Source organism: Wolffia australiana, chromosome 12 (assembly GCF_029677425.1).
Source record: "Wolffia australiana isolate 7733 chromosome 12, ASM2967742v1".
NCBI classification, from domain to species: domain Eukaryota; kingdom Viridiplantae; phylum Streptophyta; class Magnoliopsida; order Alismatales; family Araceae; genus Wolffia; species Wolffia australiana.
In genome coordinates this window covers 11,193,581-11,220,082 of record NC_135846.1, presented here as the reverse complement: position 1 = coordinate 11,220,082, position 26,502 = coordinate 11,193,581, and the positions used below count along the sequence as shown (strand labels likewise).

The following is a 26,502-nucleotide window of genomic DNA, read 5'->3' as shown; positions in this document are numbered from 1 at the left end:
TAGGAACAATGAATGATTTTTTTCTTTTTTCTTTTTGTTTATTACAGCTTGACCTCACAGAAACAGTCTGGAAGAGCAGATCCTCTTCCCATGGCGAAATCAGCTTCATGGGCACTCCAAACTTCTCTTGCCAAGCCAACACCATGGAGGCCCCTTGCAGTGGCGCTGGCAAATGCCTTCCTATTCAAGAACAGAGTCTTGGGCAGCCCAAGCACCGCCCTCGCTGCCGCCACCATCTTGTCCATATTCCCAAAGAAGGTGGCCACATAGGCATCACTGTGGGTGGAAACAAAGTAGTCCAATGCAGCCTTGGTGTTGCCACCCATTTCATCAGAATCTTCTTGGCCAAGCAGCGATGACTTGGTGTACACGTGCGGGTAGACACAAGTCAATGCATGGAGCTCCAGAATGCCGTCGCCAGCAGCTAGATAGATGGGCGTAGTGGTGGGGATGCCCAGAGACTGGAGGATAAAGACGGTCTCATTGGGCGTCAACGGGCACTTTCCACGCTCTCTCCAGGTGACAGCGGCCGCGCCGCTTAACGGCTGGCGTGTCCCTCGCACTGCGTCGATGGCGGCGGCAGCAGCAGTGGATAAACCATCATACTGGCACCGGCTGTAGGCCACCATGTCTGGCTCGAACCGGAGGTGGAGGGAGAGGAATGGCTTGGGCATGAGGTTCAATAGCTCTCGGCCTTTCTTTTCCAGATCCTGGTTAAGTCGAAGGGCGTTGTAGCACGCGTGGCAAAGAGCTGCTTTTGAAGGAGTTGGGTACCTGCAGTTTTAGTTATGATCAGTTCAGAGGTTTCTAGCAATTCTACGGGCATGCTTCTAAAAGTTATATTTCGAAATTTAAGTGACCCACTAACGAAAGGTACATAAAAAATGGTTATTTTGGATAATAGCACCGCTTTTTCTCTTCATAGAATCTAAATCGGTGTTTATATCGATTGGTATTATTCAATGGCGCCATCTAATCAAGGGAAAGCAAAAGTAACATCATTTATTTTTTCTCTGATCTGATGAGGATCAACAATACTATCTCAAATGCAGCACCGCAGGTCCACTTCTTTGAAGATACAGATTTATTGACAGTATTTCTTCAGCCAGGACTTACAATTATCTTCTTTCAAACGTATTGAAATTCATAATTTGAAATTGATTAGAAAGGTAATTAATGATCAGGACACTCTAGATTTTATAATGGTTTGCCTTAGCTATACCTAGTCTTTAATCCCTGTGCCAAAGCTTTAGAAAACTGACTTTTCTCCTGTTTTCCTAGAACGAAAATAAGCAGAATTCTCGTTTGATCATCGTCTTCTAATAGATCTTTGCAGAGGATACCCAATTTACAGACTTCCTTGTCCATGATCCAAGAAAAATGAACTCACCTGTCTCTCCTTTGGCTCATTGCTGGAGTGATCGAGATGTAACGATGTTGCAAAAGGATAGGAAGAACTTTCTCAACATAATCAAACTGGCCGCTGCGCTTGCTGCAGTCCACCTTGACAGGTTCCTTGGATGAAATTTCCTCAGGTAACTCTTTTACAACATGAACAAAACCCTTGACATTCTCCAGGAAGTAATCCACGTCAAATACATCAGCAAATCCACTGTGAAACAATAAATCTTATCTCAATCTGATAGATTTCAGATCAAACACATCAGAAAATCAACCTCGATTCATTCCAATACGCAGCAGCCTCAAATTTGGGAAGCACAAGAGTTGCGTTCAGCAAGCGAGAAATCCCAATGCCATCGCAAAACTGCCAAGCAACGCCATGGATTTCCATCAGAGAAGGGAAATAAGAAGGAGAAATCCGAACCTGAAACCAGTAACAGCTCACGTCTCGGCGCATTTGATTGAGACCCCCAAAACAGTCCACTCTGATGTACCCATTGCTGATAGGGGGTAAAGCTGCATCATTTCAACAATAAAATCGATACCAGAATTCGTGGGTCAAGTTTTTCTGCAATCAAACCAATGCCGAGAATAATTCAGCCCTAAAAGGCGCAAAAAGATGGGTAAATCGAACATCTGAGATCTGTGTCTTACCCGAAATCGGTCGGCCAGTCTGCCACCACCCACAGGGTCTCCACTCAACCCTTCTCTCGACATCCCAAATGCTTCCACCCTTCTCTCTAAAATCAAAAAATCCACGAATCAGCACGAAAAAACAATGGAAAACGGATAATGAGATGGATGGGCAAATTTGTACCTCGGATCGGCGTTTTCGAAGGATTGACCGAAGTTGAGAAATGGGTTGGAAGAGGAAGGATGATTCTGGGTGAAAAAAGCGACGAGAATCAGAGATAGCCCGATCAACGCCGTAGCTAAGCCGAGGGAGCGGCGGCGCCCGAGACTTGAGAGGAGCATCTTCCAACCGAGGAGTCTGACGAGCAGCTACTAATTTCGAAAAATTTTCCTTCGGTTACTCCCTATTTATTCATTCCGCATATGGAACGGCGCGCCCAGGACGGGACGTGACGGGACGGATTCCTGTGGGTGACGGACAGAACTGTGATGTATCCGATATCCGTTCACACCTGCCAGATGTAGTCTGATATCAGACAGTCTAGATATCGGATGTCCTATGTTGTATATTGGACGGATATGGACAGACATTCACTTTATTAATAGTATAGTTTGTCATGTCTAGGATTTGTTGGATGTATGATGAACTGTCATCTGTTCCGTCCAAATTTGTCATCCGTCCTCGTCCTGAGTGATGGACGGACAAATGACAAAGTGCCTTTAGTCATCAGTCATCTGTCACAGATCACGGAAAACGACGCGAATGACTGATGGAGATGACTGATGACGTTTGAGATGACGAAAAAAAATTGAAAAATAATCGGAGACTGTAAAAGTACTTGCGTAGGTAGAGATGATGGGGATAATGACCCTCGACAGTGCAGAAAATGACCATGGACAACATGGAAGACCACCACTGACGACAGAAATGACCACAGGGCCGATGACTTTCTACAACTGTCACTGAAAGGGATGTTAAACGCTGAGGACAGCGACGGTGACCGCAGACACCTAAAGAATGAAAGAATACTGCAGTTTTTGTGCGTCAACAAAAAATACTCTTTATCCTTATCTTGAAAAATGATACAAGTAAACTCTTCTCGTTAGTCTGATACTACAGAATGAAACAATACTTCTATAATGCTTGCCCATACTACCCTACTGGTGTTGAATGACATCTAGCTATATCCACCTCAAGTCCTGTTCAGTCCGTGTGAGAGCATCATTAGTCACGTCCAACAAGCCTAGTCATGTCTCCTGTATGACCAGTTGCACATCCCTGGGTCTTAGGAAAATCCATCAGGATTGCATCACACGTCACAACCCTCATGTCCCATCCTTGTCGCATCTTTGGACTGTGTCCCTGTCACACGAGACAAAAGGTCACAGGAGAAAATTTATTTGTTGCAGGTGAATCTACAACACTCTATTGGTCTATCTATCTATATCTCTCTCTCTTCGTCTCTCCTTATCACTCTCAAAGAATCTTGTTCTCCATGATGGTCTCTCTCTCTCTCTGTCTTAGTTTTTGTATCTCTCTCTCTCTCTATATATATATATATACACATATATATATATGTATATGTATATCTCTTAGTCTCTCGCACTCTCTCAGTCTTTATCTCTCTCTCTCTGTCCCTCTCTTTCTTTGCCAGTCTCTCGCTCCCTCTCAGTCTTTATCTGTCTCTCTCTTTCAGTCTCTCGATCTCTCTCTGTATTTGTATATCTCTCTCTCTTTGTCAGTCTCTCTCTCTCTCTCAGTTTTTATCTCTCTCTCTCTTTGTCAGTCTCCCGCTCTCTCTCTCTCTATGTGTCAGTCTCCCGCTCTCCCTCAGTATTTATATATCTCTCTCTATCAATCTCTCGCTCTCTCTGTCTCTGTATCTCTCTCTCTTTCACTTTCTCAGTCTCCCGCTCTCTCTCTATACTTGTATCTCTCTCTCTCTCTTTCTCAGTCTGTCTCTCTGTCTTTGTATCTCTCTCTCTCTCTTTCTCAGTCTGTCTCTCTGTCTTTGTATCTCTTTCTCTCTCTCTTTCTCATTCTGTCTCTCTGTCTTTGTATCTCTCTCTCTCTCTTTCTCAGTCTGTCTCTCTGTCTTTGTATCTCTCTCTCTCTCTCTTTCTCAGTCTGTCTCTCTGTCTTTGTATCTCTCTCTCTCTCTCTCTTTCTCAGTCTGTCTCTCTGTCTTTGTATCTCTCTCTCTCTCTCTTTCTCAATCTCTCGTTCTCTCTCTCTCTCTCTCTCTTTGTCAGTCTCTCAACCTCTCTCTGTATTTGTATCTCTCTCTCTTTGTCAATCTCTCTCTCTCTTTCAGTCTTTATCTCTCTGTCTCTCTTTGTCAGTCTCCCACGCTCTCTCTCTATCTCTCTTTGTCAGTCTCCCACGCTCTCTCTCTATCTCTCTTTGTCAGTCTCCCGCTCTCTCTCTCTCTATCTCTCTTTGTTAGTCTCTCGCTCTCCGTCAGTATTCATATCTCTCTCTCTGTCAGTCTCTCGCTCTCTCTGTCTCTGTATCTCTCTCTCTTTATCTTTCTCAGTCTCTCGCTCTCTCTCTGTATTTGTATCTCTCTCTCTCTTTCTTAGTCTCTCTCTCTGTCTTTGTATCTGTCTCTCTCTTTCTCAATCTCTCACTCTATCTCAGTCTTTGTATCTCTCTCTCTCTCTGTGTCTCTCACTCTGTCTCAGTCTTTGTATCTCTCTCTCTCTCTCTCTCTCTCTCTCTCTCTCTCTCTCTCTCTCTCTCTCTCTCTCTCTCTTTCTCAATCCGTCGCTCTTTCCCAGTCTTTGTATCGCTCTCTCTCTCTCTCTCAGTCTCTCGCTCTTTCTTTTTTTTGGCAAAAAACATGGTGCCGAGTACGTCCAACATTGTGGTTGAGCCTGGAGACTGATCCAGCCGTGCCCTAGATGCCACCCAGGGGAATGTTATATATAAAGTAGATTGTTTATTAGCGTTTATAGGCGTGAAGTGAGCATAAATGTCCCAATTACACTCAGATTCTACTCGTCCACGCCCATGTGAAGGAAAAAAAGAAGATACATAAGTGATACCTGATAGGTGCTCGAAGAAGGTCGCTCTTGCCGGTGTCTCTCTGTATCCCCCCGCGGCGGTGATGATGCATAGAGTGTGTGGAGACCTCCTGATGGCGCAGCATCACCGGACGTCATCGAGCCAGCACGCGAGGAGCCACCGAACGTCATCAAGCCAGATCGCGAGGAGCCACCATCGTCATCGAGCCCGCCACCGTCACGTGTCCAGCCGACACGACGAGCCGCCGCAGCAACGTGCGACCCCGAGTTCAAATACTCGGCATGACGTACGCTCACATTATCATCAGAGCAACCCACTTTTCCCCTTCGCTTTCGTTTCATATCTTACCTGTCGTCTCTTTACATCTTTTATTTTTCGTCACCGTGTCTTCGTGTCGTCGTGTGGTGAGGGGAAGAGCCCATATGAGGACATCTTCCCCTCACATGGGCCTGACAAGCCCATTATCTTTTCTTTTCTTATTTTCTTATCTTTTTCTTTTGTTGTTAACAAGGGGGCCCACTTTCACCCATTATATAAGGAGAAGAGGTGGGCGTCCAAACGGACTCTTTGAAATTGGAAAGTTATTTTCTACGTGGGAGTCGAAGAGTCACGTTCGTGAGAAGAGGAAGAAGAAAGGAAGAAGAAGAAGAAGGAAGAAGGAGGAAGAAGGAGAAGAGGAAGAAGAAGGGAAGAAGAGAGAAGAAGAGGAGGATCCGCCGCCCACCGCCCGGCCGCCGCCGTCCGCCTCCCAGCCGCCGCCCGCAGGAGTTGCCGTCGCCGGTGCTGCTCGCTTCCGTTCCGCCGACGCCACGCTGTCCCCTCCTCCCGTTTCTACCGCCGCCCACACCGTTCCCGCTCCTCCCGCTGCCACCGCGTCCCCCCTCCTGCTTTTCTGTCATCGCCCCGCAAGTCCCGCAGCCCATACCGCCGCCCTCTCCCCTTTCTTCCGCTCCGCCGCTGCTCTACCCGCCCGCACCTTTTTTTTTTTTTTCACACCTCCCGCCGCCGACCGCGCCATCTTCCTCCGTTTACCGACGCCTCACCACCTTCCCACACCCCCTTGTCTCTACCCACATTTTCCCTGCACAGCTTGCCCCCGCACCTCATCTCTCCGCCGCGCTATCTCCCTTCCACTGTTCCCCCTCGCGCCCTCTCACACCCCAACTCCTCCCGCCCGCACAGTCTGTTCCCCTTTCAGTCGCGCGCGCCGCCCTCAACCGTCGGGCGACCTTGCGCCCACACCACCGTCCGCTCCCTCTGCCCACTCTCGCCCTTTTCTCCTCCCCTCATCCGCCTTTCGACCCAACCTACCCGCCGAGACACCACAGTCCGCTACCCCTCTCTCCATCTGCGGGCGACTCTACCCGGTTGGCAGACGTTCAGCGCGCACGGTCCTGTGCCACGTCCTCGGCTCCAGCGGCCTGCATCGCGTCGACCGGACGCCTCCCGTCAACGATCGAGCTGCTGCCGTCGCCGACTACGCCTGCGCCCGCATCCTTGCCAGCATCTTCACCCTGCTCAAGACCCCGCTCCCTTACCGGCTTCCGACTACGAATATCAGTCGCCAGTGCGACGACAGTATCTCTCACCCGCTCCCCTTTACGTCCTTTACTTTCTTCAGTGCACTTTCGGTTCGCCTCTTCCGCGCTCGGGTTAAATAGGGGAGCAAGAGACAGGTTGAGAAAACGACACAAGTACTACGAGAGGCTTACCTGCCTGGTACGAGTCGGGTTCACCCGACGCGTGTGAGCATCACAGCGGGGTTTCCCCGTTCTGCGGCGCACTCGCCCTCGACCCCCTCGGGCGAGGTTCAGGAGGCCCGTCCGGCCTCACTTAGAGCGATCCCGTCACTCCTCTGGAACGGCACCCTCTGCTCGTCGGCGCACGCACGTACTACACGTAGGATCTCATTACATCACGTCAGCACACCCTACCTGTCTTTAGCATTCGTCGGACGACGTCACTCGACGTAGTCCGACTAGTCCTCGATACGACACCGAACCCGTACCCTCGGTGATGACCAGACGACGTCTTGACGACGTCCGGCATCACCTCCCCCCCCCATCGATAGGTGGCATCGATGAGGTGTGTGGCGAGGACATCAATCAGGCGAGAGAGCGAGCACTCCCACCTCCAATGCTTCATGCAATACGCCAATCACTGGGCCCAATCGCCGGGAGATGATCATTCGTGCCAGCAAGAGTGTGTGGAGCCGACGTAGTAGATGCTATGCTTAGAGTGTGCGCAGTCCAACCCCTTGTCTGCTAATGTCAACGATGATGTGCGCGGCAAGTGAAACTATCAGGCAAGAGGATGAGCTCTCCTTCCTCTAGGGCTCCATGCAATCCTGATGTAGGACGGACGTCGTCGACGTCCTACGGCGGGAGCGTGGGTCCGTTCATCCGGCTCGGGGACGATCATCTTGGACAATTCGTTGGGGGCCAAAGGGTGTCTCTATCTTCACGTGGTCGGCGCTCCATGGATAATCGTTGAGGCGCTGGTGGGCCCGACTACCGGTGGGGGGGGGGCTGTTCAACCGGTCGGATGACGAAGATGGCGGTGAACACTACAGCGGCGACGGACGTCGTGGTGTCGGTACTCTAGACAATAGCGGTTGGGTGACCTTGAAAGGCAGCGGCGGGTGGCAGTCGAAGGCCACAACAGACGGCGGCCGGAGGCGGCGGTTGGAGGCGACAGGGCGAGCGGTGGCAGCGGTGGCGACGACGGTCGCATATGGCAGCGGCGGCAGCAAGCGGCGACGGCTGCGTCGAACGGCGACGGCATCGAGCGGCGGCGGCAGCATCGAGCGGCATCGAGCGGCGGCCGTGGCGGCGGCGGCGGCGGGGATGGAAGCGGCAACGGCGGCGGCCTGACTGGGCCACGGTATTGGGCCGCGGGTATGGGGCGCAATCAGGGTGCTGGCCTCGGGTTTGGCCAGATTGGACCACCGGGATTGGCGGCATCCCATTAAACTAGGCCCGTTATTGGGCTTAGGGCTGACATGGCATCCCTCGAGATACGTGCATGGGCGGCTAGAGTAACCGGCGCCTTGGGGCGCGGATTTACGGCGCCTCGGGGCGCAGGATCCAGGCTTGCTGGGCCTGATTGGATAGGTGGGCCTGGCCGGCTGGTGCAAGCCCAATGGGCAAAGTGGCCCAATGGACTGGGCGGTTGGGCGCGGCTGGGCGCGGCGCGGATGGGCGCAGCGTGGCGCAGGCTGGCGCAATGCGGCAGGACATGGCTGGGTGTGTCGCAGCGCGGGGCGCGACGGTTGGGTGCGACACTAGGCGCGACACTGGCGCGCGCGGGCGCGGTGAGGCTGGCGCGCGCAGCAAGCGGCGCGCGACGACTACGCGCGGGTGGCGCGGGGCACAGGAACGTGCGCGCGGGCCGGGGTGTGGCGGCGCGACTGGGCGGCGCAAGGCAACGGGTGTGCGTATGGCCCCGGTTGGGGACGTGCGCCGGCGGGGCCGAAGGGGACCAACGGCAGCGGCGCCGCTTCGTCAACTCTCTCTCACTAAACCTTTTTTTCTGTTCCAAAAATTCAACTAGACTTGTTTTCTTCTTACCCTAGGGGTCCTTTACATAGACCCCATGAAGTACAAGGAAACCCTAACTCAAAAAAAAAAGATGAAAACTTAACCTAAAACCAAAATCTTTTAAAAAAAAGAAAACCTAAATAACTTGAGGGCTACGCCATCAAATCCGCCACTCCTTTGGCCCCTCCTTTGACAGTGTGCGACATGTGCAAAGAGCCGCCAAGCCAAGAAAGGAAAAAGAATGTAGGGGTTGGTGAGTGCACCTCGTGATTCGCAAGGGCATTTGTTGTCTGATTTCCCTCGCGTAATTGGTGATGAACACTAGTTGTGCAAGGGTGACACCGCATGATGTCCTGCCATACGCACTCAAGCCGCCAATAAGAGCTTTTTTATGCACGAAGCATGTCAACTAATACCTGTGAGTCCGATTCTACGAGGATATTGTGAAGGTTTCGTTCCTTGCAAAGGAGTAGACCATCACGTATCGCCATAGCCTCGGCTAGTGTATTAGTATGAATGCCAAAATCCAAAAATGCAAAGATAATACTCCCTACATGGTCACGGAGGATACTACCTCCCCCTACTGGCCCCGGTTCCCTTTGGCCACACCATCCGCATTCAATTTGAGGGTGTCGATTGGCGGTGGATGCCAAGGAACAACCTATAGCCAAATGCAAATGGAGGCGAGGGTCACCGAAATGCCCCTAGTGTGAAAGATGTCACATGCGAGGGCTGCGCTTGGACGCAAAGTCGTAGAAGATGGTGGGTGCGACGTATCCATTGCTTGACTCGTTACATGATATCCAAGGCGCGAATGGGAGTTCCTGCAAAACAAGAAGAAATTTACCCTTTCCATATCACCCATAGTTAGTAAGCTCTGATGACATGGCGGAAGGGGCTCCGTTTAGAGCGTGTTGGCAAGCGATACATCTTGCCAAAACACTCAATGGTGTCAGAGTAGAGGAGGTACCACGGAGTGGATGCCAATGATGTGTGATTTTGTGCCAATGGTCAAGGGTTGTCTCACTATGGAAGAAAAGGTGCTCCATAGTCTCAGCCTGCGGAGATGCGGGGAAACAATGACAATGCGAACTGAGGGAGTGACCGATACAGGCCACTTGATCATCAATCAGGAGGCCAGGATGTAGGAGTCTCCAAAGAAAGAAGGAGATGTGAGTAATGATCGCCGGATGCCATATGTAGTAACCCTAGGGCTGGATGGAGGATTTCTTGCGGAAATGCTATCCAAGAAGATCTACAAGAGTAGGACCCGTCGAGGGTAAGCGTCCAAATAGTACGGTCGTGAGTGGTCCCAATTGGAGTACGTTGAGCCTAGGATAACCTGACCATAAGAAACATGCACAAAGTCACTCCGTAGGGCGGAGGATTGTGAGCGATAGTGAATGAAGCACTAGGATATGTAGCGGGTACTCCTGAGGACATGTCGAATTAAGTTGGATGTGTCCTCCAGGGGATATAAAATGAAGTTTCTATCCCTCTAGTTTATTTTTCATTTTGGCCAACAAGGCATCAAAATAATGATGCCTAGCCCGTCCGAGAAAGATAGAGCATCCAAGATAATCGAAAGGGAGGCATCCTCGTGTTTATCGGGTATAATGTTGGATAATCTGAGAGCTCTTTACAGTAGTGGATGGACCGACCATAAAGCTGCTCTTTGAGGCATTGACAAGCTGGGCAAAAGCCCGCTCGTGCATAGTGAGAACACTCATGAGTTCCTTAATTGATTTTTTAGAACCTTTAAGGAAAAGGATGGAGTCATTTGCAAATAAAGAGAGTGAGAGGATCGGGCATCCCATTTTCATAAAATATGGTTGGATCCGATCGTTCTTGTGAGTGATCGGTTGAAGACCTCATCCATCAATATGAATAGGGTGGGTGAGATGGGATCACCTTGCCATAGACCCCTCGTGGCCGTGAAGAAGCTAGTGGAGTTTCCGTCCACCAGGAGAGAGAAGTGATTCTCTCTAATGCAGGCATCAACGAGTGAAATAAATGCATCGGTGAATCCAAAGCGACGTAACACTTCGGTAAGGAAACTCCACTCGACTCGATCAAAAGCTTTTTCAGTATCCAATTTGATGATGACATTTGAACCTCGAATGTGAGTGTTTAAGGACTAGGCTAACTCATGAACTAGCATGATAATGTCATGGGTCTGTCGAGCTTTGATAATACCGCATTGTTTAGGTGAGATAAATCTATCAAGGAAGGTCCCTAGTCGATTTTTAATGATCTTAGATGCAACTTTATAGCATACATTACACAGACTCATAACCGAAAGTCTCTAAGTGATGCTGGATCGTCCACTTTTGGTATAAGCTCCAAGAAAGTGGATTTCTAGCTTCGAGGTAAGACTTTAAGTGTGAAGATCTCCTTGATAGCAAGCACCAAGTCTTTGCCTACGATATCCAACATGCTATATAGAATTCTGCTGAGACTCTCGCTCTTTCTCAGTCTTTGTATCTCTATCTCTCTATTTTTCTCAGTCTCTTGCTCTTTCTCAGCCTTTGTATCTCTCTCTCTCTTTCTCCCTCTCTTTCTCAGTCTCTCGCTATTTCTCAGTCTTTGTATCTCGCGCTCTCTCTTTCTCAGTCTCTCACTCTCGCTCAGTCTTTGTATCTCTTACTCTCTCTTTCTCAAACTGTCACTCTCTCTCAGCCTTTGTATCTCTCTCTCTCTCATTGTCTTGCTCTCCCTTAGTGTTTGTATCTCTCACTCACTATCTCTCTCTTTCTCATTGTCTCGCTCTCTTTCAGCGTTTGTATCTTTGTCTCTCTATTTCTCAGTCCCTCGCTCTTTCTCAGTTTTTGTATCTCTCTCTCCATCAGTTGCTCTCTCTCTTTCAGTCTTTGTATCTCTCTCTCCATCAGTCGCTCTCTCTCTCAATATTTGTATCTCTCTTAGCATCTCTAATAAGCTGAATTTTTCTATAATTAATTAGGCTTATTACTATCATTTTTTATAATCAACTTATACAATAACTATCATTCTTAATGAACCCTCTTTTTTAAGATGAAAATGATGAGTAGAGGGGTCATCCACACGGGTCAAGGATTTAATTCAAGATTATTATAATGGAGTTTTGGTAGATTTAACCTAGATTAGATATGATATTCAGGGAAGATCATGTCTCCAAGATTAAATAGGGTTGATCTCTATTGATTTCCTTTTTAATATTTACAGATTTAGAGATCATTAGAAAAATAATTGAGAAGAGGGAGGTAGGAGAGATGAGAGTAGTATGCGCCCGTCCCATACCCTATATAAGATGACGGTATTAAGACGGGTGTTGAATCGGGTATTGGACTGTACTGTTTGGTTGCTATAGTATTGATAACCAATATCGTTATCTGGTTTTGATATCGTCATCCGCCTCCGGCACCTTGAAATGCATGAGAATATCGGATCTTGGAGTTGGATATCAGATTTCGATACCCGACAAATTAAACCTTGTAAAAATAGGTTTGTTCACTGAAAATTGTAAGTTAGAAATTTGAACTTGGAAGTTGTCATCAGTCAATGGGTTGGAGAGGAAATCCTTTGGTCAGTAGGTAACAAGAGAAAGTGTCGCTCAATAGGTAAAGGTTACAGAGACGAAGCCATCAATGAACATGAAAGATTTTTTTAATTGTGGCAAAAAACACGGTGTCGGGTACGGCCAACCTTACGGTTGTGCCCGTAGACCGATCCATCCGTGCCCTTGACGCCACCCAAGGGGATTTATATATATAATTGGAGTGTTTATAAGTGTTTATAGGCATGGAACGAGCATAAATATCCCAATTACACTCGGATCCCACTCGTCCATGTCCATGTTCAAAAAAAGAAAAGATACATAAACGATACCTGCAGGTGCTCAGACAAGTGTTCGCGTCGACGTCCCACCGGAGCCCCTTACGATGACGATGATGGATGGAGATGTTCTGGCCTCCGTCAAGTGGTATCGATGAAGTGCATGGCGAGGCCTTCAGGCGAGGTTGGCATGTCGGATTAGGCAGGGGGTGAGCGCTCCCACCTCGAGTGCTCCACGCCATCCTCCATTCCGAACATGAAAGATGTTAAACGTAAACAGCGCCCAAAATGTTTTAATAAATTATTACCTCATATTATATATATGCAGCAAAATTTTTGTTTTCTTCCATATGGGATAATAGGATTCGGAGTCGAAAATTACATCTACATACCCAAATATCGGATACTGATATCTGGATGTCAGTTTAGATATCTGGTTATCAAATTCTGATAACCGGATATCAGATTCTGATATCCAGTATTGGTGATCTGCCTTGTCCCTAGCCTAGTCAATATTGGCCTGTATATTCCTCATAGATAGGAATGTTGATATTCATTCGATATCCGATATCTGGTATTAGAAACCGCCTTGTCATTTACCGAATATCGGATATCAGTTGTCCAATATTGGATATCGAGCAGATATCAGACAATTGATCACTAGATGAGAGAATATGAAGAGAATATAGGTCCTCACTTCATTAAAGGTGGTCCTCGAAAGAGGATCATGAAACAAAAGTGTAATGAGATTTCTTGAGTACTTAATATAGGGTTTTTTAATAATAATGGTTGGTGAAGAATGGAGAAATTTAAAGGGAGGTTAGGGACCGTTAATCAATATAATTTTTAAGGTATTTTAATGTCTGCGAATAGAATCTCGCCATTAGCTACATTCCTTCTTCAATCAAGACAAGGGCTAGTTCATTTCACCCTAGCCAAAGTGATTTAAAAGAACACAAATCAAGATCAATGAAGAAAGAAAATAAAAGTCAAATAAAATACCAGGTTGAAAGTTGATCCAAGGAGAGCTCCCCTTTGACTGCAGACTGTGCTTGAGCATCCAATAATGTAAAGAGAGACAGAGAGAGAAAATTTGGGGTTTATACCAAGGTAAAGGGGTGAGCCAATTCAACATTTTCCCCTAAGTTCCCTTATTTTTCTTTATTTTTGAGCGTCATCTCATCAATCCATCCATATAGATGGAAAGAGGATACAACGAAGAACTAGCCCTTAAAATTTAAGCTCAATCCAGCAGTAGTATCTTCAGGTATTAATGTTTAAATCTGGAGCAATCTAAATTTGCAGAAAAACCTCTCCGCTTTTGCAAAATTTTATTTGGATGCCAATCTGGATGTATGGCCCTGCATTCTTATTTCACCTGGAAAATTGAAAAAACCCCTCTGTTCTTCCAAAACAAGTTAAGGTACCAACAACTTCAATAGAATAAGAGATTTACACCATAAAAAACTATAAAACTTTTGAAGGTTTTACTACTAATAGCAGTTTTACAGCCCTTTTCTTCATGTTATGCACTAAATGATTTCTAAAAAATCCATTAAAATTAATAAAATAGGAAAATTCAGGTAAGTATAGTAAAGACAAATTTGTTTCATTTTAGTACAAATGTAATAGTATAAATTAATATTGTAAATTGCACATTATCAGTCTCTCTTTCTCTCTCAATCTCTCTCTCTCTCTCTTTTTCTCAGTATCTCTTTCTCTCTCAATCTCTTTATAGATCTCTCTTTCCTGTTGTATCTATCTCTCTTTCCCAGTGTCTCTTTCTGTCTCAATCTCTCTCTCTCTCTCTTTCTCAGTGTCTCTTTCTCTCTCAATCTCTTTATCGATCTCTCTTTCGTCTTGTATCTCTCTCTCTCTTTCCCCGTGTCTGTTTCTCTCTCACTCTCTCACTCTCGATCTCTCTTTCTTGTTTTCTCTCTTGATCTCTCTTTCTTGGTGTCTCTCTCTCTCTCTCGATCTCTCTTTCTCAAGGTCTTTCTCTCCCTCTCTTTCTCAATGTTACTGTCTCTCTCTCTCTCGATCTCTCTTTCTCAGTGTCTCTCTCCCTCTCTTTCTTAATCTCTCTCTCTCTCTCTCACTTTCTCGCTATCTCTCTCTCAAACCCTCTCTCTTTCATGATGTACTTCTCTCCCTCTCTTTCTTAATCTCTCTCTCTCTCTCTCTCTCTCTCTCTTTCTTTCTCGGAGTCTTTCTCTCCCACTCTTTCTTATTGTCTCTGTCTCTCTTTTTCTGTCTCAGTGTCTCTCTCTCTCTTACTGGTCTCTCTCTCGATCTCTCTCATTTTATCGGTGTCTCTTATTACCTGTTCCTGGTTGATTTGATCCTTACTTACCTTTTTCTACGTAAGGAGAAGTTTTAACATTTTATTGCGTAAATGAGAGCTTTAAAATGACTTATTTATCCCAAATTCTAGTTTATATATATCTCTCTCTTGCTCTTGGGATCTCTTGCCATCTCTGTCTCTTTCTTCCTCTCTCTCGGTCTCTTTCACATTGTCTCTCTCCCTCTTACTCTTTTCTCTCTCTCTCTTTTATCCTTCCTCTTATTTTATTATTTAAAATATTTCACAGGTCCACCACATCACAGGTCCAAGATTTTCAGTAATTATCTTGTCATCTGTCACAAATCTGTCATGATAATGAATGATGACAGATGATGTTTAATATTCCCTCATTCCTGATGGCAATGACAGATGGTTGATGGCACAGATCATCGTATAGGCTTTCATATATGATGTACATAAAATATAAAGCATATAGTTAAACTGTATGTCATCTCAATATAGAATGTTAGACTGTTCTGGCCTAAAATGCAAACCCTGTTCATCCAAGTAGACATTCCAGGCTCTGGCCATCTCCTATAATGGTGCCTGATTCCTCCTACCAGCGGTTTATATATGCTCCTTTACTAGATTAATGAATTGTGTATACTATTTTCCCTTTCATACCATAAAATTTAAAGCATCACAATCTATGTCATCTGTATGGTTATCAACTTTATAACATCCCCATCATCATCATGTTTTTGGTCATGTCTAAACCAATGACCTAGAATCGATTCTTCAACTCAGTGATTTGACAAGTTAGAGTTGGACATATTTATGTGTATGAAGATTTATTGACCAAGAAATAAGAATGCCATGAATAAAACCAATTGGCATTGGTATCCAAAACTACAATGCAATATTTATGAGTAATGATTTCAAATTTGAATCATTAACAAGTTGATGTTCCTTTCAAACCAATGTGATGCGGAAATATTTTATCATAAGATTATTCATTTTCTTGATTCGAAGATAAAGAGGACGAGATAGTAACTGGAAAATCATTGTTTAATCCTACAAGTACATACGTTAAAGTGTATGCTAACGGTTTTAAATCAATTTTTGCATCAAGAGAGAATACATCCATTTCAACAATTGAAGAATCTAAGAGATCTTAAGATGATGCACATAAAGAGTTGTAATTAGGTTGCTCAAAGACATCTAGAAAACATAAATATTCAGAGGCTTTTCTAGATATTTCATCAACTTGGATTTGTTAATTTCCACTTTCTCTTTCCCAACTAGTTCCACAATTCCCTTTTCCCAATCTATGTTTGGCCTAGCTGTAGCCAAGAAGCGTCTACCTTAAAAGATAGGGGTATTTCTAATATTATCTGTCACCTTCATATCGGCAATAATGAAATCAACTGGGAAATAACATTGTTCATTTTTCACAAAAACATCTTCTAATAATCCATAAGGTTGCCTAATAAAGCCGTTGGCTAGTCGTAATTCTAAAAAGATAGGTTCGGATTCCCCAACTTTAAATTTATCATATAAGGATTTTGGCAAAATATTGACACTATCTCCTAAATCAAGTAGTAATTTAGAAAAAAATCATTCCTCCTATCTTGTACTTGATTAGGCGGGCTCTTGGATCCCTCGGCGGAGTGTACGTGCATGTCGGACTCATAGAAATTTTCCGAATTTCAAGCTCAAGGGTGGGCAACCGATGATGGTGGCGATGACCTCCTGACCCTTGTCGGTGTGACGACGACGACGATGGCATGCGTTTGGAGACTAGAGTAGAGATTTGTGTGGAAATTCCGATAATGACGTTGATCAGATGCAAAGGCGCTTACTGGATTGCGGCAGCCCTGCCAGAGTTATGAATTACACCACAATTCACGGGGCGTGAACTGGCAGTCGATCGTGCGCGCGGGAGATTTAGCGCCAGTGATCTAGGGCCAGGCAAGAGAAGCCGCGACGATGCTTGGTGAAGGGGTGATGGCTTCTGGAGGTTCCCGCTTACGCTGTCCTCTTAACCCCTTCCCTCTCTTCCTCTTCCTCTTATCTTCTCCTTTCTTCTTCCTCTCTTGTTGAAACCTAGATGGCAGTAAATGCTAAACGAGAATGTCCAGATCTGATGACCATTGGTGCCCATTATGCCCATATTTAGGCCCATATTGGGCCCTTACAAAGTGCCCAAATAAAGGGCTCACTAAGGGGGCCTCTTTTACAAAAAAATATACTCTGGAAATTAGACGTAGAGACGCTACGGAGGAATATAAACACGAAGGTATGGGCGAACATGACGATACGGATGATGAAAACAAAAACATGATAAATTGGATAATTTGAAACACGCGATGGCATGGTCGTGCTTATCACGTGGGTGTTAAACCCGAATGTCTTCTATTAACACCCTAAAATTGGTCTTTATTGCATGTAATTAGCATAATTTTATGCATTTTAAGAGTTTCAAATGGGGTTTTTATCATATATTTACATGTAATTAATGTTTCCAAGTGATTTCTGATTTTGCCTTGATTTCCTGTTAATTTATGAATTTTCTGGAATTTATTTAAGCATGAAATAATTCCATTTAAATGAAAATGGCAGGTTTAAAATTTAATTTTCATGTTAATTAATGTGGTGATGAATTACTGAGTTTTCTAGAATTTTCTGAAATTTCATTGGAATTTTTGGGAATTTATTCAAGGAAGAAATGAAAAAATGAAGGAGAGAGAAAGCAAAAAAGATATATACATAATTAATTTTTGGGCGGCGTCATTTTGCACGTGCTTATTTAATCAGGGGCTTTTTTGCAAAATTCTAGGGCATTCTCTCTTTTGGAGGTATGCTCACCTCCCGAATTGTGCATACAAAGCGCACGCACGGGAGGTGACATGGCACCTCTGTGACTATATTAAATTATGAAGAGCGCACAGATAAGTGCAAGTCACTACGTATTATGTTTATTTTTTTTGTTTTTTCTTTATTTTTTATTTCAGAACAGGGGGTACGTGGCACTACGAGATTGAACCCTTTTTTTAAAGTCCAAATGTGTCTGCCAATCAGGGAATGGCACGACATTGCGTGTATAAATTAAATTAAATTAATTAAATGGAAACTGATCCAACGGCTTAGATTGGTCAATTTTCATTTATTAATAACTTTTGATTCTGAAGTCCAATTGAGATGATTTTTTTATGGATTTGCCGCTCCTCTTTCTATCGGTACGGTTGGATCATTTAGATCAAGCCTACATTTATGGATGAAAATTAATTACTAAATGAGGGTAAAATGGTCATTTTTACCATGTAACCTAAGTATAAAAGACACATTTCGAGAGAAGGAGGTCATTCTGGAGGTGGCTCTATCACAGTTGCAAGACAAAGAGGAGCTTCATCCTAGATCAACTCACTGAGGTGCTTTGTATTTCACTTTTTTTGAATTTTAGTGTAATTTGGATTATGTTTTAGTGAAGTTTGTTATTTTTCCTCTTGCACTTGGTTTGAACTTCTAAATCGCTTGGCTTGAGCGGCATATAAAAGCCCTTACCAGGATTGAGAAGAGAGATTGTGAGATTTACTCAGCTCTTCCAAGTGCACCATCAAAAATAAAAAAAGCTTTAATTTTTAGGAGATTAAATTGCCCCTTTTATTATCTAATAGTTTAGTAAATTTTGAATTACCAAGCCTCCAAAACCAACCACACCAATCAAATTTCTTCTTAATTCCTCTAATTGACTCCTTTTATCCTTTAAATTGGATCAAAGAATTCAATTTAGAGCTCCCTATTTGTTCTATTATTCACATCTATTCTACCCCCCTTTCTAAACTCATCATCTAATAAGGGTGGTTGGATCTTCATTGAAGATCAAATTAACTCTAATTAGGGTCAAATTATACATGCAGATCACAATTAAAATTCCTATACTTATCATTATACATCTTAAGTGAAGGTTTTATAAATTTTATTGCATAAGCTAAAATTAACAATGACAAGGGATTATAAAAACAAAATTCACCCCTATTTTGTGCTTATCATCTTCACCGTAGCCTTGGCTTGATGGTCCTGCAGTGCGCGAGCGGATGGGTCGTCGTGACGATGATGACGGCTTTAACGACGTGGGGACGATCCCGGGCAGGCACTATCCATCATTAAGTCAATGCAATATTTATATTTACTTTTTCAAACATGTGAAGAAAACTTTCATCATGAGAATGGGTTTAACTCTAGATTTTTTCAAAGCATCAGGGAAAGGGATGGGTGGAACATGCTCTCTTGGATTAGGCTCTTTTTTGTCATATAATCATCTATATCTTCCTGTGGTTTTTCTACTTATTCTCTTTGAACTTCTGAGATATTTGGCAAAACTTTCCCATTTCTTACTTTAGAAAATGCGTGTATGATTTCGTGTCGAGATAAACTATGACTTTCAATCAAATGTAAATTCATATGATTAATATGAGGTTGAGGTGGGAGTCGACCTGTATCATGGATAGGGAATCCATTATCATCTATTTTATCTTTTTGTTTGAGGCCAACTCTTGAGTTGTTCTCTTCTCTCATCTGCTCCATTTCCTTCTTTACTTCTTAGATCATTCCAATCATTTGAGCTTGCATTTGCATCATTTGATCTTGCTTCTCATACGAAGGGTTAGTAGTTCAATGAAAGTTGTTGTTGTTGGCCCTTGGATAAAAATTTCTTTTTTCTTTTTTAAAAGGGAGAGAATTTTGATTGGTATTCCTTTGCATGTTACTAGTGGGGCCTGCTCGCAATGCTCGTTTGGGGTAGAGAGAGAAGAGAGAGGAATCTAGGCTGTCCTCATCCTGGGAGAGAAGAAAATCAGTATCTCGAATTCCTTAAATCATAAAAGTTATCAATAAATCATCACCAGATTTTGAGAAACTTTAAAAACCAACAAAAAAGATAAACCCGTATAGAGAGAGAAGAGAGAGAAAGTAGGGTCGTCCTCATTCTGGGAGAAAAGAAAAAATTCCCGTCTTCATCCACTCAGACGGACCACACAGAACTGAAGCTTGTAGACGGACGACGGAGAAGAAAACAATCGAACGCCCTTTCGTTTGGGTTGCATGCCGGGGGTAGCATAGACGACGGGTGACGGAACAGACCTCACCTGGTCCATGTGCAACAATGTCGCCCATTCCTTCTTCGCCTCCAAGCTTCTCGCTGTGCGCACTGGCAGCGAAACTTTGTGATTCAGATCCCCCAAGAGAATTATCCGACTGCCTCGGCAACAAAAATAATTCGAAATAAAGTAGACTATAATATTACAATCTGTATCAGGTGTAGTTTGTGTCTTGATTTGGCAAATGTTTCTCACTTGTGATCGAGCGTTTTCCTTGGCCGGCTGCGGATGAAGGTGGGGCGAGAGAGGATATTGATACTTAAATATCAAGACGCAATTGCACCGCCGCTCGCTGATTTTGTTTTCAGAATCTAAATCCATTACAGAATATAGCAGATGAATTGGAAAACTTGAATCCAAAACACAATAGATTTTCGTGATTCAGCGCAGATTTCCTTAAAATTTGAAGCTTTTATAAAATCGAAAATACATTTTAGATTTTTGATTTCATATTAGATTTTTGAATACATGATTTTTGTTTGTGTATTCGTACACGTTGATTCAGAAGAATTTCGTATATTTTCATAGATCTAGAATTCCGTAGATTACCGTAGATCTGAAATACACAATCGAATGAAATCCAGATTGAATTTAAGGAGCACATAATCATATGTAATATTAACAGTAATCAGCAGCTACGAATGTAAAATTCACACATGGATCTAAAATTCACAATAATCAGATGAAATCCAGATTGAATTTAAATATTTAAAGAACAGATAATCAGATATAAAATTCATAATAATCAATAGTTCTAAAAGTCACAGTCTGATATAAAAATCACAATAATTTGATCAATCAACATTTAAAATTACACAATCGAGGATTGTATATTCGAAAATCGTAAAGGAAATCAAAATTCTTAAATCTATTTTCGAATGTATGAAGTCTTCAAATCTATGGAAATATGCGCTCCAAAATCAAAAATCGATTGTATATTGGATTCAAGATTTTCAATTTTCCGTAGATTTTTGTAGATTTTGAATTATTGTATTGCAGTATTTCACTGCCAAACATGTTGGGTACTCAATGGAGACACGGAAGAAGAGGAAAAAAAAACAATGCGTCAGATTTATTTTTGCTGTTGTACCTACTTTTTGATCTTGAGTGGGCTTAAACGGAAAAGAGAGGTGAAATGTTAAATGTCCAAAGTTTTTTGGGTACAGTGTTGTCTTTTTTTAGCCTATGTAGATAAAGCTCCATCAAATCGACAACCATTTTTTGAATTGCAATCTTTCTCTTCGTGTTTCTCCTTTCCAAAGCACTTGTGTCAGACAGTTCGCTCAATGCACCAACTTCTTTGTTTCGTTAGGACTGCATAAAGGGTAGTATGTTAAACTGATGAACCTAGACATTGCTGATGAGAGATTTTTTCAAAGAATTCATGATAGAATAGAAACGTGAACTTTTATGGAGGGAGAATGAATGTTTTGACGAAGTCCAGAAAATAGATTAATTTCTGAAAATTTATTAATTTCAGAATTTCTGAATTTGTTTAATTTCTGAATTTTTTGATTAATTTTAGAAAATGAGAGCAATAGAGATGAGAGCAATAGAGATGATCGGAATCACTGAAATTTTTTTGTTAATTTCAGAAAATGCGAAGTAGGGATAGAGATGAAAGCAGTAGAGACGATCAGAATTTTTGAAAATTTTGGTTAATTTGAGAAAATACAAAGCAGGGATAGAGATGAGACCAATAAAAGAATTTTGGGCCATTCAAAGAATATAAGGTTCGTTTCAGGCCTCGATCGGAATTTTGACAAAGTCCATAAAATACATTATTTTCAGAAATAGATTCAAAATAGATTAAAAAGGAAAATCAATTATACAACTCCCCACGTTTAGCTTTCCCAATTGATAGAAACCCATATGGAGCACTGCCTCTAATAGAGAAGTGGAGACTCCATACAGTTTCAAAAAATACAAAGTAGGGATAGAGATGAGAGCAATAGAGACGATTAAATTTCTGAAGTTTGGATTAATTTCAGAAAATACTAAGTAGGGACCGAGATCAGACCAATAACGGAATTTTGGGAGATTCAAAGAAAATAGATTTATTTCAGGCCACGATCGGAATTTTGACATAGTCCACAAAATTCATTATTTTCAGAAATAGATTCAAAATTCAACAGCATCTGCCGTTGATCTGTTTTAAGCAAAAAATTCAACATAAAATTCGAAACATGTTCAGTAGAAAACATTGCGAGCAGAAAAACTATTTGATTCAGGCAACGATCAGAAAATAGATGACTTGATGCAGCAAAAAACTCTATCAAATTCCGAGCAAAACTTTTGGAATTTTTGATTAATTTCAGAAAATACAAAGTAGGGATAGAGATGAGAGAAATAGAGACGATCGGAATTTCACAAAATAGATTCAAAATTTCAGAAAATAGATTCAAAATTCAACAACATCTGCCGTTGATCCATTTTCAGCAGAAAATAGATTCGAAATTCATAAATTTCATTATGATGAATTCAAATTTTTATAAAAATAGATTTTCAGCAGAAAATAGATTCAAAATTCATTAACTTCATTAAAATACATTAAAATGTCAACAGCATCTGCCGTTGATCCATTTTCAACATGAAAATAGATTCAAAATTCATTAATTTTGTTAAAATACATTCAAAATTTAATTAAAATACATTTTCAGCAGAAAATAGATTCGAAATTCATTAATTTCATTAAAATACATTAATTTCATAAAATAGATTTAAAAGTCAACAATATCTGCCGTTGATCCATTTTCATCAGAAAATAGATTTAAAATTCATTAATTTCATTAAAGTACATTAAAATTTTATTTAAAATACATCTTCGGCAGAAAATAGATTCGAAATTCATTAATTTCATTAAAATACATTAGTTTCAGAAAAAAGATTCAAAAGTCAACAACATCTGCCGTTGATCCATTTTCAGCAAAAAATAGATTCAAAATTCATTAATTTCATTAAAATACATTAAATTTTCATTAAAATACATTTTCAGCAGAAAATAGATTTAAATTCATTAATTTCACTAAAATACATTAATTTCAGAAAATAGATTCAAAATTCAACAGCATCTTCCGTCGATCCATTTTCAGCAGAAAATAGGTTCAAAATTTATTAATTTTCATGAATAAGAGAGAAATAAAGAGATGGGGCGTGATTAAGAGAGAAATAGAGAGAGAGTGTGTGTGTGTGATTAAGGGAGAAAGAGAGAGAGAAAAAGAGAGAGTGTGATCAAGATAGAAATAGAGAGAGAGAGAGAAAGCGTGATTAAGAGAGATATATATAGACAGAAAGGGAGAGCATGATTAAGACAGGAATAGAGAGAGACAGAGCGTGATTAAGAGAGAAATAAAGAGAGAGATAGAGAGAGAGATCGAGAGATTTTGAGAGCGAGACAGGGAGATTAAGATAGAAATATAGGTAGCATAAGAGCGAAATTAGATAGTTTAAGAGATACATAGCATCAGCGGAGAGAGGGCGAGCGAGACAGGGAGATGATCTATTTTCAGCAGAAAATAGGTTCAAATTTCATTAATTTCATTAAAATACATTCAAATTTGGATTAAAATACATTTTCAGCAGAAAATAAATTCATTAATTTCATTAAAATATATTAATTTCAGAAAATAGATTCAAAGTTCAACAGCATTTGCCATTGATCCATTTTCAGTAGAAAATAGATTCAAAATTCATTAATTTCATTAAAATACATTCAAATTTTGGTTTAAATTTGGTTTAAATAATTTGGTCAAAATTCAACAGTATCTGTCGTTGATCCATTTTCAGCAGAAAATAGATTCATTTGCAAAATTCAATGGCACACTTTGATGAAATGCTTCAATTTCGGAAGGGGATCCAAGCAATGGGGATGAAACGTGGGTCGACAAAGAGAGAAAAGAGAAGATAGAGAGAACAAATGAAATGATTTACCACTCCTAAGCATTGCTCACTCCTGCCCGCCTTGTTCTTCCTCTAAATCTCTATCGATCAGCGTTCTGAGAGTATGCGGCCCTAGTTCACTTCAGTTCCTGATGTAGTGCAGAACCTCCATTTTTCTTCTCATATCCACGTTGCTTGGATCCCCTTCGATGCTTCGATGACTCTTGATATGGTAGTTCATAACCACCATTTTTCTTCTCATATCTCCTTCGATGCTTCTCTCTCTTGTACACGACATAACCTCCCCAACAAAGGCTTCTATCTCTCACTCTCTCTCTTCTCTCTCACTCTTTTGTCAGCCAATCAGAGTCCAGAAAGGTACATGAAGGCTACCACAAGAATTCTTGGGGTAGCCATTATCTCTAGGATTCCAAGACTTTTGAGCTATTGCTCTATTCATCTTGGGCCTATCAATAGCCATAACTTGCTTATGCAGCAGACCGTCGACCTCCACATGATCAGCACTAGAGCAATGGTGGCAAAATGAAATATCCATTTGAGATGGATGATGAGAATTAGGTGATTTTAAACTATCAATGTGCGTAGCTAAGTCAGAAAGAGCTTTTATTAATTGTTCACTTCGCATATCAGGATCAATAGCACTTACGTCAATCATCCCACCTCTTTTAGAATTTGCTTTTCTCCCATTATGATTAAGAGCACCATAACATGCATAATTTTGTGCAGTTGTTTCTAAAATATGAAGCTCCTCATCTAAATATTTATGCATAAATGTACCTACATTGGCAGTGTCTATCATCTTTCTGTCCTGATCTCTTAATCCAGCATAAAAAGTTTGAAGAATTTCCAAATATTCTATCTGATGGAGGACCATCACGTTGAGCACGCCCAGACTTTTCGTCAGCCACGTCGTGGAACCCAAGCCAATGTGAAGAACCAGAGCTTTCACTACCAGGTGTGAAAACCGCATCCACGTTATGTTGTTTTATCTCGTGTTCTCGTTGTTTTTACGGTTTTATGAAGGTCCTTCAAGATTTTATGGAGGTCTTCTTCACGTTGCTTTGCTTTATTTGGTCACCCTTGACTGTGGGGGAGGCCTTGCCTGTGTGTGTACAGCACTCTCCCCCCATGTGAGTTTGTGTTTTTATACTTTGTTTTTGTTACACCTTTGAGGGAGGGGAGGCCATGCATGGCTTCTTCCCCTTGGAGGAATCTTTAGGGGGGGAGCCCACTAGGCTTCTTCCCCTATAGAGGGCACATTAGGCCACCCCCGCTTCCTTTCACAATAAAGGAAAGGTGCGAGGCACCGCTCTGGACGGACAGGTTGTTTTGAAAAAAGGAAGAAGAACAATTGTCTTTTTTTATGTTGCTTGTAGACTCTACTCCCTCCCTGACCACCTAGGGTTTCATGTACTCGCTGGTGGTTTTCTTATACACCCGCTTTTCTCGTGCAGAGAAGCTGGTCATCTCTGATTGATACTGCCACCAGAGTTCCTGTCGAGTATTGTCGTGGAGTGGTGCACACCTAGAGTCGCCTGCCCCCCCTTGAACTCGGTATCTTTGACCGGTACGGTCATGGAGGGCAGACCATGGGTTTCGAACCCAATGACTTCACCCGGTGGTACTGCACTTCCGGCTGACTATGGTTGGTAATCTGTGGAGACCACACCCATGGAAGTACGTCGTCACCAGAACCCGTAGCTTACGGGACTAGCGACACGGAGTCGCCGCTTGTGCGTCAGCTAAGAAGGACCTAGCCATCCACCCTGGGAACCATTGATCCTGCACCTCTCGTCGATCTCCTTGGCACCGCTGTGTTGCCGTCAGCCACCTCTGTATCTCCCGCTAGTGGTACCATCGGGGGGAGGCTGATCACGCGGGTGCACTATTCCACTATGGTCATTCCCACATTTGACCACCCCGACAGTCATGCTATTGACCCCCGTGGCCTACCTCTCCACTGAGCCACACACGTCGTGCGGCTCCACCCTTCCTCGTCCACTCTAAACTGCCTTGACTGTGTGATCGACGCCAACCCTTAACCCGGCTAACTAGGTTACTCTTGCCTTGTTAGCGCCGTGCAACCTCGACGCCCGGTGCCTTCACTCTGAGCTGACGACCAGCGCCATCTCCGACATGGCCACCCAGGCTACACTTTTCCTACTGAGTACCCCATGGTGTGAACACAATGCTACAGCCGGCCAGAGTTCTCTATTAACGATCAAGATCACTGCATTGTCATGTGGGGCCCTTGACTTCTGGCTGAATACCAGTCTGAGATGTAGAACTCAAGCTGACTTCTCCCCTTGTTGAAGCGTCCTTAGCACCGTGTTGCACCCTTTCGGCGGCTTCTGCTGGTGTGGTCGTCAACAGCCTCCTCCGACCTTCCCCATCAATGGTCGGCGGTCTTCCAGGACGATCAGCTATCTCGTCCATCCCTCGTTGATCGCGCTTTGTCGACAGCAACAATTTTTTATAGGAATATGATTTCCATCTCTTTCCATGAATCAAGGTTTGCAGATAGATATGTAAACCAACTTCTAAATTTACATCTAAGACTGAAGGGACACATTTTGATAACCTCATTTGTAACATTACAGAAATGAAAATTTTGAAAAATTGAAGTAAATTCTTGCAAATGCTAAAATGGCTCTTCCTGCAATAAGCCATGAAAGTAAGGGACTGATTGATTCATATGACAATCAATTTTAAAATTTGAGCCCTCATCTATAGGTGCATTAATCT

At 42.8% G+C, this 26,502-nt stretch overlaps 1 protein-coding gene across 2 annotated transcripts; it reads right to left on the bottom strand.

Moving 5' to 3' along the window:
• LOC144710623 (O-fucosyltransferase family protein) lies at window positions 1–2,402 on the bottom strand. 2 transcript variants are annotated; one of them, XM_078584435.1, is made up of 6 exons: window positions 2,219–2,402; window positions 2,056–2,141; window positions 1,847–1,917; window positions 1,677–1,765; window positions 1,391–1,612; window positions 1–774 (listed from the first exon to the last, which is right to left on the bottom strand). In XM_078584435.1, the coding sequence occupies exons 1-6, from the start codon at window positions 2,374–2,376 to the stop codon at window positions 42–44; spliced, it is 1,359 nt and encodes a 452-aa protein (XP_078440561.1). In that variant the 5' UTR covers window positions 2,377–2,402; the 3' UTR covers window positions 1–41. The 2 variants fall into 2 exon arrangements, with proteins under 2 accessions (XP_078440561.1, XP_078440562.1); XM_078584436.1 differs by having other exon boundaries at window positions 1,847–1,969; window positions 2,219–2,265.
• Between the last annotated feature and the right edge of the window lie 24,100 nt (window positions 2,403–26,502).